Source organism: Typha latifolia, chromosome 10 (genome assembly GCF_019914945.1).
Source record: "Typha latifolia isolate L0001 chromosome 10, TyphaL0001v2, whole genome shotgun sequence".
In the NCBI taxonomy this organism is placed as follows: domain Eukaryota; kingdom Viridiplantae; phylum Streptophyta; class Magnoliopsida; order Poales; family Typhaceae; genus Typha; species Typha latifolia.
Genome location: NC_133095.1, coordinates 1009462 through 1027974, shown reverse-complemented (window position 1 = coordinate 1027974; position 18513 = coordinate 1009462). Strand labels below are relative to the sequence as shown.

General features: G+C 37.1%; 4 protein-coding genes across 6 annotated transcripts; all 4 read right to left on the bottom strand.

Moving 5' to 3' along the window:
* Positions 1 to 882: 882 nt before the first annotated feature.
* LOC140795944 (transcription factor JUNGBRUNNEN 1-like) lies at positions 883 to 2287 on the bottom strand. Its single transcript, XM_073148771.1, has 3 exons — positions 1882 to 2287; positions 1495 to 1796; positions 883 to 1359 (listed from the first exon to the last, which is right to left on the bottom strand). The coding sequence occupies exons 1-3, from the start codon at positions 2087 to 2089 to the stop codon at positions 967 to 969; spliced, it is 903 nt and encodes a 300-aa protein (XP_073004872.1). The 5' UTR covers positions 2090 to 2287; the 3' UTR covers positions 883 to 966.
* Positions 2288 to 7230: 4943 nt separating this feature from the next.
* LOC140797053 (cis-prenyltransferase 4, chloroplastic-like) lies at positions 7231 to 9796 on the bottom strand. 2 transcript variants are annotated; one of them, XM_073150333.1, is made up of 4 exons: positions 9456 to 9687; positions 8873 to 9367; positions 8712 to 8779; positions 7231 to 7996 (listed from the first exon to the last, which is right to left on the bottom strand). In XM_073150333.1, exons 2-4 carry the CDS (start codon positions 9239 to 9241, stop codon positions 7546 to 7548), a joined length of 888 nt encoding a protein of 295 aa, XP_073006434.1. In that variant the 5' UTR covers positions 9242 to 9367; positions 9456 to 9687; the 3' UTR covers positions 7231 to 7545. The 2 variants fall into 2 exon arrangements, with proteins under 2 accessions (XP_073006434.1, XP_073006433.1); XM_073150332.1 differs by having other exon boundaries at positions 8873 to 9796.
* Positions 9797 to 11263: 1467 nt separating this feature from the next.
* Positions 11264 to 13443, bottom strand: LOC140797084 (mitochondrial import inner membrane translocase subunit TIM14-3-like). Of its 2 annotated transcripts, XM_073150370.1 has the most exons (4): positions 13254 to 13443; positions 13065 to 13118; positions 11771 to 11949; positions 11264 to 11657 (listed from the first exon to the last, which is right to left on the bottom strand). In XM_073150370.1, exons 2-4 carry the CDS (start codon positions 13065 to 13067, stop codon positions 11501 to 11503), a joined length of 339 nt encoding a protein of 112 aa, XP_073006471.1. In that variant the 5' UTR covers positions 13068 to 13118; positions 13254 to 13443; the 3' UTR covers positions 11264 to 11500. The 2 variants fall into 2 exon arrangements, with proteins under 2 accessions (XP_073006471.1, XP_073006472.1); XM_073150371.1 differs by lacking the exon at positions 13254 to 13443 and having other exon boundaries at positions 13065 to 13176.
* A 349-nt stretch (positions 13444 to 13792) lies between these two features.
* LOC140796742 (uncharacterized) lies at positions 13793 to 18235 on the bottom strand. Its single transcript, XM_073149822.1, has 10 exons — positions 17954 to 18235; positions 17768 to 17872; positions 16970 to 17031; positions 16801 to 16884; positions 16666 to 16697; positions 16468 to 16549; positions 15866 to 16094; positions 15185 to 15412; positions 14672 to 14964; positions 13793 to 14357 (listed from the first exon to the last, which is right to left on the bottom strand). Exons 1-10 carry the CDS (start codon positions 17975 to 17977, stop codon positions 13997 to 13999), a joined length of 1500 nt encoding a protein of 499 aa, XP_073005923.1. The 5' UTR covers positions 17978 to 18235; the 3' UTR covers positions 13793 to 13996.
* Between the last annotated feature and the right edge of the window lie 278 nt (positions 18236 to 18513).

Genomic DNA, 18513 nt, shown 5'->3' with positions numbered 1-18513 from the left:
CATTTTAATTCCTGAGTTTCAGTAAAACACAAGAAGACCCTCAGATACCCAATTGGATTTTCATTAAACACCCTAAGTAAGGTGCTTTATATGATTTAACTTTAAAAAAAAAAAGTAGGGGTCGAATTAGAAATATTAAAATCCAGGGTAGGATGTAAATTGAAATAAACCGCGACATTAAGAAAGGAAAAGAACTTTTTTTTTTTTCCTTACCGACTCGCTAAGTCGGGGACGAGTCGCGACTCGGGCGATATCTCCAGCTACCTATATAAGTCCCAGATTAGGGTTTAATTCTTTAGTTGGTGGGTATTTGGGGCAAAAGGTTGGGAGAATAGAGAATGGGGTAAGGGAGGCGAATAGCTCTGGAAGCGGCGGATTTATCCATGTGGAGACGAGAACTTATCCCAAGCAAATCCATCTAATCCTCTGAGATTATCGTGATGGGCTAATCTCCTTTAGCCATGTAGTTTTCAATCTGAATCCCTAAATCCGCTGCTCGCGTTATTCTTATCCTCCCCCTTTATTCCTATTCCCCCCTTTTATTCCGATACCCACCTGGCCTTATGATGGATATCCGCGGTAGCTCCTATCGCTCTGAAGGCCATCTTTTAATTCTTTTCTCTTCGTTTCTTTTGTTTTGATTTTTGTATGTTTTCAATTATAGTGAATAAAATATTCTCCATATTTCAACAATTTGATGTCAATTTGAACACTATGTCAAACTTCTAGATCTACCAGATATGACCCAGGATAACTTTTGGTTTAGGATTACGATATTCTCTCTGAAGACTAATAAAAGTAGTTGATTTTGTCAACTATGACGCCTAAAAAATAATTCATGTTCTCACTTTTTCCCTAGAGCTTGAATTCTAATTCACAATGTGATTAACTATTCTGTTTTTCTTTTCTTTTTGATTTAACTATTCTTCTTACATATAAGATGAGAGGTACGAAAAATATAGTGCTCTAAATATATCTACACTCATAAACTGCACTTGCATCTGTCATGGTCTCCATCATCCTTCCAAGCTCATCCCAGTTGCCATCTTTCAAGAACTCAATCATTGGAGGGTTGGGAATGCTTTGATGCATCACTGTTGATGGAGTTTGGGGAGCTAATGGAATCCACTGACCTGGGAATAGTTGGCTCTTGTCTTCACAGTAATAATTAGGATGTAATTGTGTAGCATTTGATGCTGCCAAGCACTTGTACTCATCTCCTGCATCTGATTCCAGACTGCTGCTTGTCTTTGAACTGGACTCAGTTGTCATATTCTTGCTATTTGCTTCTCTCCAGTATTGTGGGAACTTCTTGTGACAAACATTCCTCTTGAAGATTCTGCATATTGTCCAGATCTCCTGCATTTATCCATTCAGATAAAACTCCTTTCACTACTTTTTTAATAACATAATTCATATTACAACATAAGCTTAAGTTTTTAGAATAGTGGTCGGAGTTAGAATTAAGTATTAACTAAGGGGAGGAAATCTCACAGCTTCTTGGGTTGCAAGGGAGGAGTTGTCATTGTTCTTGCCGGCGGCCGGCGGAAGGCGGAATTCATGCATCATCCAGTCTGTTTTGGTGCCCCTACCGGCGCTCCCGCGGTAGTAGACTAAGGACTTCTTCAGCCCGATGCAATCTCCGGCATCGCCGGTGGAATATATCGGCCGGTCGATGCCGGTCGCCTTCCAAAACCCGGATCCAGTAACCCTATTAGGTCTTATGCTGTTCCTATACTTCCTTCCTCTCAAGCAAAAGAAGTACCACTCTTTCTCACCTCCAACTGTGCCAGCTTCTGTATGCAAAGAAGCAAATAAAAAAACATTTGAACAATAACGTTGTAATAAAACTTGGTAAGAAACAAGTGAGCTTGAACTTACTTGGGAGGTCCCACGGATCAAACTTGTAGATGTCCACCTGCCTGATGATTTCTATACTCAGTGCCTTCTTGTCGACCTTTCGCCGGAGATAAAACGCGACGAGCTCTTCGTCGGTGGGATGGAAGCGGAATCCGGGGAGCATCACATCTTCATCTTCTTCTTCTAAATGGATAGCTTTCTCTAGCTCTTCAACAATCTTCTTCTCCATCTTCTCCTCCCTCTTCCTTCCTTCCCTTCAATTCCTTGCAATTCTATGCTTCTATGTTCATGTAAAGCATCAAAGGCTTTGTGTATATAACTGACTAACTAACAAAACGCTATTGATGGTAAACTTATTTGCTTTGAACTCTCTATGTCGTTATATATATAATATATTCTTCTCCTTTGCTGAAGGCTGCTTCAAGCCAAGGAAAGGACATGGATATGAGACAAGCTCTATAAGAGTTTGTGGAGAGATCTTACTGGACGACTCGATGGATCACATGACGTGGAAACTTTGGAAAACATTTTAGAGTAACGTGCCAAGTCAACCCAATAACGTCTTCAACTTTTGTGACATTTGACCGGCGGAATTCTTGCCGCCTCTACTGATCCTATTCTTTTTGAGATTTTTACTTATTGCCACTGAACATTTTAAAATATCACAAATATCATTAAATTATTCTGCTAATTCAAAAACATCATTTTAATTAAATCTAATTAATCATGATTAAAACACAATTTATATATACATTTTCTAAAATAAAAAACTATTTTGCCCTTGTATGCATAATAAAAAATGATTGAAAATATTATAGTATAACAAAATATATCTTTAAATTAAAATAGGGGTATTTTAGTTATTTAAATCTGTTTATGAACTTTTAATAATAGTCTGTTACTATATTAGTAATTTAAGTGTTAATTATGGTATTTGGAAATATGTGAATATCTCATTCCTTTTATAGATACTTTTACATTTCACAGCCTATATTTTTCATAAATTTATCATTCACGCCCTATTTTTCAAGCTTAATGTTTTTAGATTTTATATTCTCTAAAACACCTCACGTTCTCCAAAATAGAATCAATCTAATTATTTTTTCTGAAAAGACCCTCTCATTGTCTTTTAAGAGAGTCCTTTAATAGGGTTAGAAAATGCTCTTTTATTCTTTTATTGATACATCTTCCTCGGCCATAGATAACATAGGGTGTTTTCTGATAATAAGTCCAAACGTATTCATACAACTTAAATTTACATAAATATAAGGTTCAAATTGTAATTAAAGCTGCTCGTCTGTACTTTCCAGTGCTGAGACAGCGACAGATCGTCTACAATTCCAAGCTTACGGCGCAGCACCCAATCGTGGAGTGCCAAGTAGTCGGACACACTACATTCCTGCTACTAGGTCTGCAGAAAATAAAGTCACAACGTTGACATATGCTTCTATCCATGGCACGTGCCAAGAAAAGTTAGGAAGGTTCCTACAACCCCGATCTTGTTCATAGATGCTGTTCGAATGTAACACCAAATAGAACTTTTTTGGAGTTAAAAAAGTAAACGAAAATAATTAAAACGTTCCCACGGTGGAAACTTTGGAAGTGGATTAATTTGTCACAATATTGAGATAGCGTTCTTGTTTGCTTTGAATTTAGTAACTCTTTTTGAACTGTTCGAGGGATTTCTAATCTAATTCAGCAATTAAATATTTAATTTTTTTTTTATATTTAACTAAGTTCGGTATCTAAAAATTAAGACTGAAAAATAATATTAACTAATTAAATTTAGAGTTTAGCCTCAAACCAATTATTGTCGAAGAGATTGGGACTCTATGAAAATTCGTCCCTCCTAAAATGTCCTAAAGAAAAAATTGAGGATAAATTAATATAATTTACTTAGATGATGACATATGTAATTAATAATATTATGACCACATGAATAAAATAGCTTTGAATAATCTTTGATGTTCAAATGGAGAGAAAATAACCTCCGTATAGTTGGGCCACCAACATTGTAGCTGAGCTTAGAATCCGCTCGAAATTAGAAGTATATAACCAAATCAATTGATAAGATATTTTATAGGACTAATATATATATATATATATATATATATATATATATATATATATATACTTACAGACAAAGGGAGCCCCTAAATTTAAAAAAAGTATCCAATCTTCATCAACTTATGTTAATTAATTTTCTCTTGCAACAAATCTATTTGTAACATCTTCATCTTTCACTCACTCATAAATATTATGAGTTTTTTGAATTAATTTTGACCGACGAGGCAATATACCAAATTTTGGAACATTTTTTAATTTTTGCTTTAAGATCATCAATAATATTGGGAATATAAGAATGCAAGCCATAGTAAGATTTACGATTTCAGATGTTCAGAACGAGTGAAAACTATTCGAGAGACCTACAATTAATCTGATGCAGTCTATAATGGTGGCTTTAGACCTAGAAATAGTGGACAATATATATAGTTGCATTTAACTAAGAAGCAAAAGAAATCTTATACAAGTCTTTTTCTTTGTTGGTGGTGAATATTTTCTTTGTGAAGTTATAGTAATGTTTGACAATGATGGATAGACAACGATAGCAGCCTTAACATTTATGTCTTTGTCGGTTTTCTGTCAGACTGAAGGATAAGTTGCTAACAAGAGAGGGAAAAAAATGGAATGTGTGATATATCTTCTTGTCATTTAATTTAACAGTATTCGGATGTGATGCCTAGAAGACTAACTGTTTTACTGGAGAATTATGAATGCCTATCTATCCCTTACTAGTTTTTTCTATGGCAAATATGACTTTCAAAGTATAGTCATCAAATACAACAACCATTAGTCTTCTTCTGAAAAAGAAAAATATTGAAAGATGAGAAAATTAGAACTGCATGCTTGATAAAATTCAAACAAGATCCAAAACTTCAGGGAGAGGGAAAGTTTTGGAGAAGAATAATATGACCATGAGTACTATTCATCGAAATATATAATCATTTCATCGCCAACGGAGGCAACCCTGCTGCTTAATTTCAGCTAAATATCTTGTTTGGATTTGAGTTTTCTTACTAACTTCATAGATTTGGAAAAAGTGAATTTAACACGTATAGCGTGTAATATAAAAATTAGTTTTTAGTTTATGAATGCCATGAAATATCCTTTCCAAGTTCAAGTCAAAAAAATAGTAGAAATATACCCATTTGCATCTTCTCGGTAAGCTAAAAGTAAAAGTAAAATTCCAAATTGTTGGATTTGAAATTTCTTATTTAGTTAGTGATTGTAGGTTTTTCTACAAGACGCGAAGAGATCATTAATCATAAAATTTTTTTATCACTTTTAATACGTAACACGAAAAAAATTCAGTTTATAATGACATAGCAGTAACTCGCTGTCACTAATACGTAAGGTTTGCCATCTACCTCTTTATTTCTCAAGTTCAAGTCAAAAGAATAGTAGAAATATAGCCGTCGACATCTTCTCGCTCCTACATTCTCATTCTCAAGATTCAAGGAAAGTAAAAGTAAAATTCGAAATTTCTATTTGCTTAGAAATCAAACTCTACAGCCTTAGAAATTATGAAGAGAAACAACCAGCATTGTTCTTAATTTCAGCAAGAAATCTACTTTGATTTTCATTTTCTTGTCTAGTTAATAAGTGTTTCTTATATATTTCTGAAAGGTCTGAAGAGATCATGATAGAATTGTTTTTATCATTGTAAACTGAGTCTCACAAAAGATTCAGTTTTACAATCGCACAACAGTACGTTGCTGTCAGCTTTGTTTTCCAAGCTCAAGTCAAAAAAATAATGGAAGTATCGTGTGCGATTGGCTTAAAAAAAACACAAACGAAGAAGAAGAAGAAGAAGATACAATTCCACATTTATCACGACTTCTTGTTTCCAAATTTGTAGTCACGGTTAGAAATTAAACTCCATGTACAGCTTTTAGCAGTTAAAATGGACTCAAGAAGTGATTCACAGAGTGGTATGATATTACTATATTTTTGCTACCGCTATCCGATTTCAGCAAAAGAAGAGAAGAACTGAATTGATCAGCGAACTGCAGTCAAAAACTTCGGCATTCAGATCAAGTTCATTTCCTTCAACCAGGGATGAGCGATGTGGCAAAGTGAATTACTTCCAAGACTCAAGTTTTGTCTTGTCAATTAATTGTAGGGATAAAAGTCATTGTTTATTATGTGAAGCAAAGCCACCCAATTAGACCTTTTTCTCATCTGAAGTGCTAGCAATCCAGAAATGACTACTCTTTTGGCATTTCACTTAACGGGAAAGCGAAACATCAAACAACTAACAAGTCCCAACTCAATCTTGACTTGGTTGTTTTCCACATAACTTGAGGCTTAACTGTTAGCTAGTTTAACTCCTCAGAGCTTCAGATTTGATTCAACTTTGCATGTACATCTACTCATCTAGTGAGTTTGATAGCTTTTGCTCTTCTTTTTTTCTCAATTAATATGTTACTATTTTTTTTTAAAGATATCACAATTATTAATACATTCTTTTAAATATCAAAATTGTACTAAATTTCACTTTTAGAGAATATTCTTAACATATAGTAATTAAACTTAATAATATATGTAAGAGATTAAAATACTCTTCCTTCTTCAAGTGTAGAGTGTACAATACTTATCGCTCATTTTCTTCTCATATCGAGCAACATTAGATATCTTTCGAATAACTTTAAGCAATTTATATAACGGTAAAATAGTTTTTCTTTTCTAATCTATATTTAGTTATAATTGTGATTAGTTAGATTTTACTGACTGAATGATATGTTTAAAACAGCTTAATAATTCGGTGGCAATTATAATATTTTAAAGAAATATAGTAATAATTATGATATTTGAAAGCTTTCTATTGGCAAGTATGTAGAAATCCCAAAATTCTATTAGTGTAGATAAAAGACCACAGGACCAAAGTTTATTTAACTGTTGTCTTAAGAGGGGAAAACTATCAATCACAGCTGAAATTCCATATAAGTTCAAGTAAATTCTTTTAACCGGCTGTTCACTTGGTTTGAAACATGGAATTTTCCATTCATACACTATACTATGTGTTTATTTCATTTACACCCTGTCTTTCCAATATTTTTAATTTGATCATTATTTTTCAGCGAATGATAGAAAGAAAAAGAACCTACTTGATGTGTTTTACAATAGTTTATTAGAGAAAAATCAACAGTTAAATTAAAAATAGTGAAAAACATGGTGTAAACTGTAATATCCACATAATATGGGGTGCGAAATGTATAAATCCCTTAGAAAAAGAAGAAGAAAACTTTGATAAGCTATTTGTCCTATGGAAATCATCTAGCAAGAAGAAAATTACCAAGACTGTTCACAGGAAAAAAAATATATCATGCTTCCATCAATTTCTTTCGATGAACATAAAAGACGATTCCTCCAATTTGGAGAATTCAAGATTAACAGTATAATGCATCTATGTTTGTATAAATAAATATATCTGTTTCTAATATTGTTACAAGTCTAGTTCACAGTGCTTTGTTCTTCATCCAATAAATCACTGTAATCTCTGTGCAAACTTGCAACGACCAAAACTTTACGTGGCACATTCCAGAATCAGCATGGACCTCGCGATACCAGATGAAGACATACATACTAGTGTATCATAATTGGGTAAGTTGGTTGTCACCGATGTCAGATATTTCGCTGACCGAAGCGCCTTTGCCTGTTCTGGAAAGAGCATAAAGCTTCAAGATAGTCGACTTCCCCAAAGTCAGGCCACTGTGTCTTCGTAAAAAATAGCTCAGTGTATGCTGACTGCCATAATAAGAAGTTGCTCAACCTCAGCTCGCCGCTAGTTCTTATAAGTAAATCTGGGTAAGGAAATTCCACACTGCAGCTTGTTTCCAGTTCCTGTTCTATTAGTGCCTCAGTAATATCTTCTGGCTTGATCAACTCATTCTTTACCTTCTCGGCCATTTTTTGGCATGCTTGCAATATATCATTCCGTCCACTATAGCTAATGGCAATAATTAATTGAAGCTCTGAGTTGTTCACTGTCGATTCCTCTACTTCTCTAGCCAATTTCAGCAAAGAAATTGGGAGTTTTGAGGAGTCACCAATTATGCATACTCGAACTCCTTCCCTGATGAGAACACAAAAATAGGCTGTTAACATTTTCATTGCAGAATAGACTTCTTACAGCAGCCAAAGTTTTTAATTACCTATATAAATCTTCCATGTTCAAATGACATTCAATACTATATAACAGCAATATCTAAGAGAAGAGGCTCTCTTAGCATGGTTTTACTGCACATCGATATCGAGTGGTAATCAAAGCTGAGGACTCTCGATAAAAATCTAAGCAGCACAATTCAGTTATTTTTGTCCCAAACCCCTCTTTACTAATAAAATCCTCTTCCCTCTACTTGTCTTATATCAATTTAGTATCAGAATAATTGTCCATAGCAAATTAATATGAATGTTATATCCTACTAATGCATATAATTCAGACGTATCATCTGTGGGCAGATAAAGAGTGAAATTTCATGGAGAAAACCTATTAATGCAGGAGACTATGAACTATGTGGAATTGAAGCATTTATTACACCACTTAGTGAATTGAAGAGATTAGTTTCTCATTTAAGAGTTCTCATTCTCATTTTTATGCTCACACAACCAATTATACCACGAGTTCAAGTCATGGAAACAACCTCTTTGACATTAATTGATCCTCATACAAATGGCATGATTTAACTTTGGAACCTTTTCGACACTATGATTCAATACATGATAGAAGTGCTACATAATTATTCTTAGAGGTCTTGTGCGCAATTAGCATACTAACTAACAATTCATACCTCAAGAAATCATTAACGTTCTCTCGGAGGACTCTGTCAAACAGCATCATTAGAAAATCGATCTCTTCCTGCAATGGACGAGACGAGGCGAGACGAGACCACAACGATAAGGTAGATCGAAATCAGTGTTAGGAGGAGGAGGAGGAGAATAAAAGGGCTACCTTTGAGCGGAACCAATTCTCGGAAGAAAAGGCAAAGACGGTGAGAACACGGATACCCCATTGGAGGGAGAGCTTAACCACTTCCTTCAAGGAGCGGTAGCCGGCCTCGTGGCCCATCGACACCGGCAGGCCCCTTGCTCTGGCCCACCGTGCGTTGCCGTCCATGATCACCGCCACGTGCCTCGGCAGCAATTCCGGAAGCAACCTCGACGGCAGCTTCTTGCGTACCCAGCGCACTTTATTTCCTCCTGTACACTTGTCTTTGAGCTCCGGATCGGAAGCAGGGAAGGAACACGACTTTGGAAAGGCGGCATTGGGTTTGAGTAGACGAGTGGAAAAGAATGGAGTGGGGAAGAGAAGAGAGAGCATGATCCCCGGACCCAAGGAGAAAATTTGCAGTGGCTTCCTGCTCCTTCTCCCCCAAAAGCTCCCTCCTTTAGCTTGCTAATTCGCGCACAAGACCAGGAAATTTCTACGCCAAATTTCCTTTGCACTCTAATTCATTCGAAATTGGAAGAATAGAGTAAGTTGACTAGATCGAATTTAAATCCGGTTTAAACGAGATCTAATCTTGAGAGAGTACCTAGGTCGAATTGGAGGGAGAGATGGAAGGGTCGTGGAAGCAAACGAGGGTTTAGGGTTTTGGGAATGAGGGATTTAGTTTCGTTGGCTTTGGGATTCAAAAGAATCGGAAAGGACGATGCTACATCAATTCTTACAGGACGATAAGCTCTGCTCTGATTTTTTTTTCGTGGTTCATCCTATCGTCGTCCTTTTCTAATCCGACGGCCAGTATTGTCGGAACGGCGAGGTTCAGATTCCAGGACGAAGCCTCATCTCCTCTTTTACTACTACCAGAAAATTAAGAAGGATGTGACTCTAGCTGTTTTTTTTTGGTTGTAGATATTGGTCGGACAAAATATCAAACTTCTCTAGTTATGGAAGTACTTAGGCTTATGAGCTTGAAGAGCAGCTTGGACTTGACTCGGTCAGAGCTGAGCTGAGTCTGAGCCATTAAAATCAGTTAGAAATTAATATCGAGCCGAGCTTGAACTGGAACCAACTCACCTAGGCTCCGCTCAATAGATTCGATAGCTGACTCATCACCTTCACTCTCACCCATCACCCTCACCCACCCCACCCTCACCCATCACCTGTCACCTGTCACCTGTCACCCTCACCTTCATCCACCATACCACACCACCTATAGTCTCACCCTACACGACCAGCCCACCCTCACCCCACCCCCACCCACCCAGCCTCCTCCTCTCCATCGGCAAGCCCTCGCCACCTCCTCCTCTCCGTCGGCCTCTATCAGCAAGTCGTCGTCACCTCCTCCGTCTCTATCGGCTTCCATCGACAAGTCGCCACCACGACGCCACCTCCTCCCTCTTCGTCGGCCTCCATCAGCAAGCCGCCACTACGGCGCCACCTTCTCCTCTCCGTCGGCCTCCTCCTCCTTTGTCAACCATCTCATTCGGTGTCTTTCAGTGACCTCCTCCTCCATCAACCATCTCCTTCTAATGACCTCCTCCTCCATCGACGTTGGGCTTAGCGTCGGCCTTCTCTTCTTCCTCCACTCCGTTAGCTTCCTTTTCCTCCATTGACCACCTTCTCCGACCTCCTCCTCCATCCGTTTCCTACTCCTTCTTTGGCAAGCTGTCATCCACGCTTCCACGTACACCACTGCCTCATCATCTAATCAAGCTCGAGCTCAGCTCGAATTGAGCTGAGCCAAGCCTGAATAGAATTATAAGGCTAGAAAGTAATTTTGAGCCAAACATGAGCCGGAGCCGACTCGCTGAGGCTCGACTCATTTACGCCCTTACTTAGGCTCCACTAAGCTTTTAGCAATATAGTAAGCTATCTAATCTAGGCTTTAAATCATGTGTGTTGCCGATTAATTGCTTCAAATTAAACACTGTCAAGACTTGCTCCAACCCGTCATGCTGCTGAGTTTCTCATCTAAGCCAACTACATTGCAGAATCATCAACGGAGTCAAATAGTTGAGCCAAACTAATAAACCACTAAATAATTTTCTCCACAATAATTATTTGCGGTTGAATTCGAACCTATAACATCATCGATGTTTCTACGATAAGATCCATTTTTTTTAAAATATAGTAGTAAGAAATATTATATATATATATATAATAGATGTCATACTAGCGGGTCTAATGTATGCTTGGTGATCTAATTCAAGCAACGTAGTTCCTGCAATGCACTGTTTCTCGAAAAGATGATGACGTTATGAATTTATGTTCTAATATGGATAAATCTGAAGTTTAAGTATGAGGGCTTTTTAGCTGTTAATAATATACTGTGACGAACAAGACAAGTCTAATAAACCGTATTGCTAAACTTTTTAGACAATTTTGTAGAAAAGGATAAGCATATTAAGGATCTTCACTTTGATTAGTTGGGATAAAAACAAATCATGCTTCTATCAACACCTTCAGATGAAGGTTCAGAAATACAATTGGCAATCCAAGATTAACAATATAATGAATCAAGAAGTATGGAAAGAATTTGACATAGTAGTTACAACTCTCTTTTTCATCCTGCTTTCTTTCTTCATTAAAAAAAGAATTAATTAATTGTAACCTCTATTGCTATCTCCCCCACAACTAAAAGACCGAGGAGCCACCCTTCACTTTTCCGACCAACATATCTTTGGCCTCGTTGATCTTCGAAGCAACATAATGGCTCCCTCCGGCATCAGGGTGGTTGGCAATCATAACCCTCCTGTGAGCCTCTTTGATCTTCTCCATTGCGGCATGCTCTCTGAGACAGAATAACCAAATTTTGATCTAAAGCTCTCATTGGTTACTGAGTATAAATCTAGGAATAATATGTATTTTGAATACAGAACCTAACAGGCATCAAGGAATCAATACCTGATGCCAAGGATCAATGCTGCTTCTCTTCTTGTCATCTGCCGCTCGAATCCACCAGGATAAAACCTACGTACCTGAGGAACAGCTGCGCGAGTTTTAAATGCCTGCCATGCCTGGATCATGTATCTGCCTCCTAATGCAGCAGCTGCCACAGTTAAACTTGCAACTAAAGGAGATGCCTGAGCCATTAGAAACATAGAAATGGAAAGAGATAAAGAAAATTGTGAAACACACCTCTGATTAAAATATAATATATCAAAATTATCATTTTCTTGCCGGCTTAAATTTAAACTTTTAGAATAGTTGATGAATTAACATGGTATCAAAGTAAAATGTCATAGTTTCAATTCATGTCACCCATTTTTGAATTTAAATATTTTTTATTTTTGTCTCCCACTCTCAAACGACAAGTTTATAGAATAGACTGTGAGTTAACAATATCCACAAGAAAATATGATCCAAGAAAAATATTTTTACTCCAACCGATGAACAGAATAAAGAAGAACAAATAATTCCTTATTCCCGTGGAACAAAAGGTGGCATTTATATTGCTTGAATTGTCAAATATGAACATGAGATTTAGAGGCAGATAGCAAGTGTGGAGGTATGAAATTATTTCGCATGTAGACATGCAACAGAAGAATATAATATTATTGAAGAGGAATGCTGAAACTATCAACAATAAATTGGCAATATATATCGAGGAGGGATTGCCCTGTATAAATCTATCCGAGAATAAGACCAACACCAAACTGGTGATAAAATATATCGGATCAATGACCCCAAATAATAATGCATCAAGATAGTTAATGTTCAATTAGCATAAAGAAGTTAAATCTTCTACCAATGGACTTATCACAAGAAAGTCATCAATTCTCAAGCACACGATCAACATTGGATAAAAGACAGCATATGAGCACCTAAATGGTACTCTTATTATAGAAAACATCATCTTTTGACATTTGGAGATATACCTGCTGAAATGTTTCTTGTGAATATATATGAAAATAATAGGAGTTAATTTGCAAATACGTGAAAAATAAGAAGTCGTGACCCATAGTGCTAAAATGTACGAGCACGCTAGTATATCATGTAAAAAAAAGAACATCATGTGAAAAAAAGAAACTTGGAAAAAAAAAATCTAACTTTGAGGTTAAAAACTTCTAGCAACTGATGATAGTAAGCAGGAATCGCAAGAAAAGACTCGGGATTGAGGCTTTACTTCTAGCAACTGATAATGGTAAGCAGGAATCGCAAGAAAAGACTCGGGACTGAGGCATTCTAGTATATTTACCATTAATTTATTCGGCGAGCCAAGACGCCAGAAAACAACCCCTGAGTTCTGTAACTGCAACGTTTGAAAGGCAATTAGGAATTGCTCTCAAGATTATAACTTGGGAATCAGTTCTCGAGATTACGGCGACATATGTCGGAATCAATTCCTACGAAATCTGAAATCCAGAGAGAGAGAGAGAGAGAGTACCTAATTCGAATAGGAGAGCTTCGAATCCCGACAGAGAGATGGAGATGGACAGACCATCGAACAAGAAGAAGAGGGTTTAGGGGTTTTAAAGGGGCAGCTCCGTTTCGTTGGCTTGGGCTGCAAGAAAGGAAAGTGGCACTGCGCCGCCTTTCTCGCTTGGGTTCTTCCACACGACGTCTTATCGCCGTCCATCCAGAATCGGACGGACCAAGTAATATCCTACTCATCTTTACTTCTCGTTTGTTTAGTGGGCCGAGCCTTGTTGCATGGATAGTTATACTAAGACCTCCATATACTATTGATACATATTGACATCTTAAATGTCACCTTCCTGACAATGTTTAAACAAAATCAAATAATTATTTTATCCCTAATTCTTGCCCCCTTTCTTTTCACAAAAATAAATGTAAATAATCCCTAGATATAATTATCCCAAAGGGCAAAAAGAAAAAACTACTAGAATATTTACTTCAAAGTAGTTGCCTGCTCTGTTGTGTCTATACAGTGAGGATGGTAATAAATATTGAACACCAGCTCAATCACAACAAACCAAGAATGGAAATTTTATTATTTCACCTGTATAACTCAATACAGCCGACATCAGACTTAACACCAAAGAAATTTGCCAAATGAATATTTCCTAGCAGTTCTCCAATTAAAAAGGTCAAGCAAATTCCTAATACTTTTTCGGCAAACAAACAGGAAAAGTTTTTATCATGTATTCAGATGGACACACACAGAAATCAGTGTTGGAAAGAGCTCCCTCCATGTTGAGGGGTGTCATTAACTGGTGGGCTGACGACAGGGATGTCGAAGCTTCTTCCCTCCGCTTCAGGGGATATTTCCCGTACATCGGCTATCCTCGCATCTGACGACTGGTAGCCTCCCCACTCGGCGTCGCCAATAGAACGGATATCAACTCCGTCAATTGCCAACTGAATTATGTTGTCCCCAGAAACTGGAATGGAACTCGAGTCACTTAAGCAAGCTTTATCCACATCATCTTCAGATAAGTCCACGTGCTTTGTCAATGGTGGAGTATCATCGGCGCCGGAGCACGACTCTGATCTCTCTTCACAGATCTGTTTTGTGTTTCCTTGTTCCCTGTCAAGGAGATGTGCTTTGTTAAGAACTAGAGAAGAAAAGGTTCGGAAATGTAAATTAACTAGAGTAATTGGCCTAAAAGCTCATGCTTGCTTCACAACAGTTAATATGAAAGGGACAAGAGAGGTGACAGAGAAATTGGTGGAGATCAGAGGAGGCAAGGAAATCCCCACCAAAGAAGTGTAGAGAAGGCAACCGGGATCAGAACCATATTGTTTTCAAATCATTCTTGTTATTACAATTTTTAAGATATTCAGTTCAATTAATCCGACTAGACCAGTAAATATTCAATAGAGGAGAGATCTTAAACCAACCTTTGGACTTGTGATTCCAAAACAGTAACAAGAGCGAGGAGTTCTTCCTTTTCTCTGTCAATGGCCTGCAGTTTTTCTGCAGCTTCCTTTATGCGATCTTCAGCATCTGCTTCTGAAACCCTAGCTTTTTCTTCAGCTCTGACAGCAGCTGCTTCTAATATCACCGCACGTTCTCTAGCTTTTGCCAGCTCAGAACGCCATAATTGTGCTTCTTGAAGTGAAGAGTCTCTCTGCTTCAGCAACTGCTCTTTCTCTCTGCTCAGGACTATACCTTTTTCTTCAGATTCTCTTAACTGTAGAACCAACATGAAAGATATTTAACATCAAGAATATTTGGTCTATTTCACCCCAAATTTTTTTTTTCATTTCTGCAATGAATGGAAGCCAAGATTTACAAAGTTTTACATCTTGGAAATTGGAAGTCAAGCCAGAGAATCATCTGAAGCTACTCAACTTGAAATAAAAAGAAATTGCAACTTGAACACCGTCTAAATAGGATAAAATATTTGTTACCTTAAGCAAGGATGATTCTAGTTGTTTCTCCAAATCCTTTTTCAGGCGCTCAAATTCTGCACATATAAGTCTTCTCTCTTCATCCATTAAGTGAGCTGCAGAAGCAGCAGCTTCAGCGGCCTCTGCAGTCTCCGTTAGTTTATCTGCTATCTCTCTTATAGTCGAATCTCGAGCACGAATATCCTTGGATAACTGCTGTAGTTCCTCGTCTTTTACTCGAAGAGTCTCCTGTGAATACAGGTAGAGAACACCATAAGTCGCATCAACTATTATCCAAATATGAATATGAGTTCCTAATACTCGCAGTTAATTTGCCAAACTAACTACAACCAGAAGATTTCAACTAATTAAATCATGAGATCCTACAGGTTAATGAAATTCCAAGAGAATGTGCTGACAGCAAGCAAATATCAGCATTTTTTAAGAGACAATAAATTATTTTTGTAGCATTCAGTTCCTTCAACAACAGTTTAGATGCTCAAATCTTGTTCTTTACATTCTCTTTTTTTTTGGTGAAAAAGGGGCAAGAACCCTACTTCGTTGAAACTCAATTAGAGCTATAACGCCTATCTGGTGAAAAGCCAGCAGTAATTTTAAGCCATTATTACATGCAATCAGGTTAAACAGACTATCTAATTGGCTGATAATAAGAAATAAATTCAAGAAAAGTTAATTGCATACCTTCATGATTGTTAGATCATCTAATTGACCTTCCATTGCATTATTTGCCACAAAGCCCAAAGCAGCTCTCATGGAGATCTTCATTGCTGCTTCTATTTCTTTGGATGCCTCCATTGCAGTTGCATTTGCAGCTGCAACTACAGTGGCAACAGTTCCCAATTTTGCAGAACCATTCCCAGACAACGAATTCACAGCCTCTTTATGAGCCCGAAGTACCAACTGAGTTGCACTGGTTGACAAGCAAGATACAATGTTAGCAAAAACATAGCATAATCATCAATAATGAGAAAAAACATACCACTAGCCAAATCATGCTGGGAAATTGGGATTCTAACTTCAAAAAACATAGCTACATAAACAAATGATATAGACAGGTGGCCAACCACAAAATTGAGTATTGTTCATGATACACAATATTTCGGAAAGGATTTCTACATCATAGGCATGTAAGCTCTATAAGTGCAGAATAGATATGTCATCTATCACAAAAGGATAAATTATTGGTGACACCAGCAATGCTACAATAAAGAATTAAGGAAGGAGAGAGCTTAACATGATGCAGATTAATTGTATAGTGGAAAGGCATAGATTCATAAGCTTACTGTAAAGTGGATACCCAAGCTCTTGCAGCACCGGGAGTTTCAGCACAAAGAAAGTAGTCCTTTTTCTGAGGAGTTCCAATATCTAGTGCGGTTAGTTAAGAAAACAGGTAAGGTTGTCTTGAATTAGTATTATTAAATAAGAAGCAGAACACAACCAATTAAAAAATAATTTAGGCATTCCAACAAGTATATGGATACAAAAACAACAGCCATCGTACTTTGGTAGCCCTCTGTAACATCAAAAGCAAGAATATTTTAGGAGGTTGTTATAACATCTTCCTACAAAGTGGCCATGAACTATACAAAGATGAAATGCCAAGACAAATATCTTACTGGAAGTTCACAGGAGACAAAGTGATTGTGCTTGTTGAGTCAAATATAATTGTTCCCCTGATAACTGTTTCATTTCTCCGAGCCCTATATGTAAGAAGATAATTAGATATGGTAACAGTCATACAGTGTCAAGAAAGAGATTCATTACAAAATTGACAAGATGCCATACTTGTACTCCATCTTTCCAGTACTTGGATCCAAGATTACCCACCGCTCATTCCATTTCCTCAGCTGTTAAATGAGAGAAACAAAATCTGTCACGCATTGAAATAAACTCTTTGTAGGATAGCTAGAGTAAGATTGATAAAATTCCAACCAATTATTCAACAGTCATTCTAAATGTTCCATCAATGTACATCAATGTCAATGAACATATTATTACAGGCCAAATGGCATCTAATTACTAGATGGGCATATACTACATTTGCTTTAATAAGATGAAACTACAGTCAGTATTTTGTGTCTTCGCTCAAAATAAGTAAGCTGACGAGCATAATACCTTACTGTCCAAAGGAAATATTGACATGATTTATTGATTAAATTTATAATTAAACCAAGAGGAAAGCTCAGTTTGATATTTTTAACTCATGTTGTTCCTCATTGGCATACATGAATCTTCGTACCCCTTATGTCTAGTAAATTCACATCAGAGCCACCATTTGACAACCAACAGCTTAAACATCCATAGGTCTATCATCTATGACTCTCAGATCTCGAGCATTAAGTATCACATTCCATCCCTCTTCAGTGTCTTTTGATTTTATTTAATAAGACCATGCTAATATATCATCGAATCCAAAATGTGAAGAAGAATAGAGCTAGCTTAACAATTTTAAGAAAATTCACTCAAAGACAAACCAGAAAAATGACGGAATCCCAGTAAAAATCCAATCTTTACCTAGAAAACACAAAATAGAATAAATTCAATTAATTGCGACAGAGAAAAAAAAAGGATCAAATGCCATACTGTTTCGGAACGCTTGAGAAGTGGGCCCTGGAGCAGATACCTCCCCGATCCCAAGGTCAGCTGCCGCTTTATCTTCTCCAAGCTACTCTCCGTATCTCCAACGCTCTGAGACACCAAGCAAGGAGCGAATTAGACGGGAAAACCCCTAATTTTCGATAACCAACGGTGGACCTAGAGATAGCCTACCGCGCTGCTCCCATTGGAGGCCATCGGCGAGAGGAGACGAGAGATTAGAGCTGGGAGAGAGGAGAATTAGGGTTTTTTTTTATGCGAATTATTGCTGGAAATTAGGAAGGGGGAAGGACGGAGTTTGGGGTGAAAACTGTTAGGTTCGACTTCTTGACTGGTCGATTGGGCCGGCGTCGACGTCAAGGAAAGTTTCGTTTTCTCATTATTTCTTTCGTTTTAGTTTCACCGAAGCCTTTACATACAAACAATTAACTCCTAGACCCCGAAGCCGTAACCCCCGTTGCTTATTTCCGCATTAACCCTTAAATTATTTTATTTTTACTCTAAAATGCCTTCTCCCATAATCCCATTAGTTATTTTTAGATTTCTCTTTTCATTATAAATGACATGTTAACATCACTCTATTAATATTACATTTTCTGAAGATCATTTTATCTTTATTTAAATATATATATATATATATATTAATATTTTCCGTTAACGATCTCGGAGGAGTCAGAATGTTTTTATAGTTTTGGGATAAAAAGGTGGACAAATAAAATGAACAATAATTAAGA

Coding starts and splice junctions, on each gene's coding strand:
- LOC140795944 (XM_073148771.1), bottom strand. CDS start 2,089: ATGGAGAAGAAGATTGTTGAAGAGCTAGAGAAAGCTATCCATTTAGAA. Junction 1,797..1,881: donor TGATCCGTGGGACCTCCCAA/GTAAGTTCAAGC, acceptor CTTTGCATACAG/AAGCTGGCACAGTTGGAGGT. Junction 1,360..1,494: donor CCCTTGCAACCCAAGAAGCT/GTGAGATTTCCT, acceptor GGATAAATGCAG/GAGATCTGGACAATATGCAG.
- LOC140797053 (XM_073150332.1), bottom strand. CDS start 9,241: ATGCTCTCTCTTCTCTTCCCCACTCCATTCTTTTCCACTCGTCTACTC. Junction 8,780..8,872: donor AGAATTGGTTCCGCTCAAAG/GTAGCCCTTTTA, acceptor CGTCCATTGCAG/GAAGAGATCGATTTTCTAAT. Junction 7,997..8,711: donor AACGTTAATGATTTCTTGAG/GTATGAATTGTT, acceptor TGTTCTCATCAG/GGAAGGAGTTCGAGTATGCA.
- LOC140797084 (XM_073150370.1), bottom strand. Junction 11,658..11,770: donor GCATTGATCCTTGGCATCAG/GTATTGATTCCT, acceptor ATTCTGTCTCAG/AGAGCATGCCGCAATGGAGA.
- LOC140796742 (XM_073149822.1), bottom strand. CDS start 17,977: ATGGCCTCCAATGGGAGCAGCGCG. Junction 16,095..16,467: donor GCTTGGGTATCCACTTTACA/GTAAGCTTATGA, acceptor CTTGTCAACCAG/TGCAACTCAGTTGGTACTTC. Junction 14,358..14,671: donor TTGGAATCACAAGTCCAAAG/GTTGGTTTAAGA, acceptor TCTCCTTGACAG/GGAACAAGGAAACACAAAAC.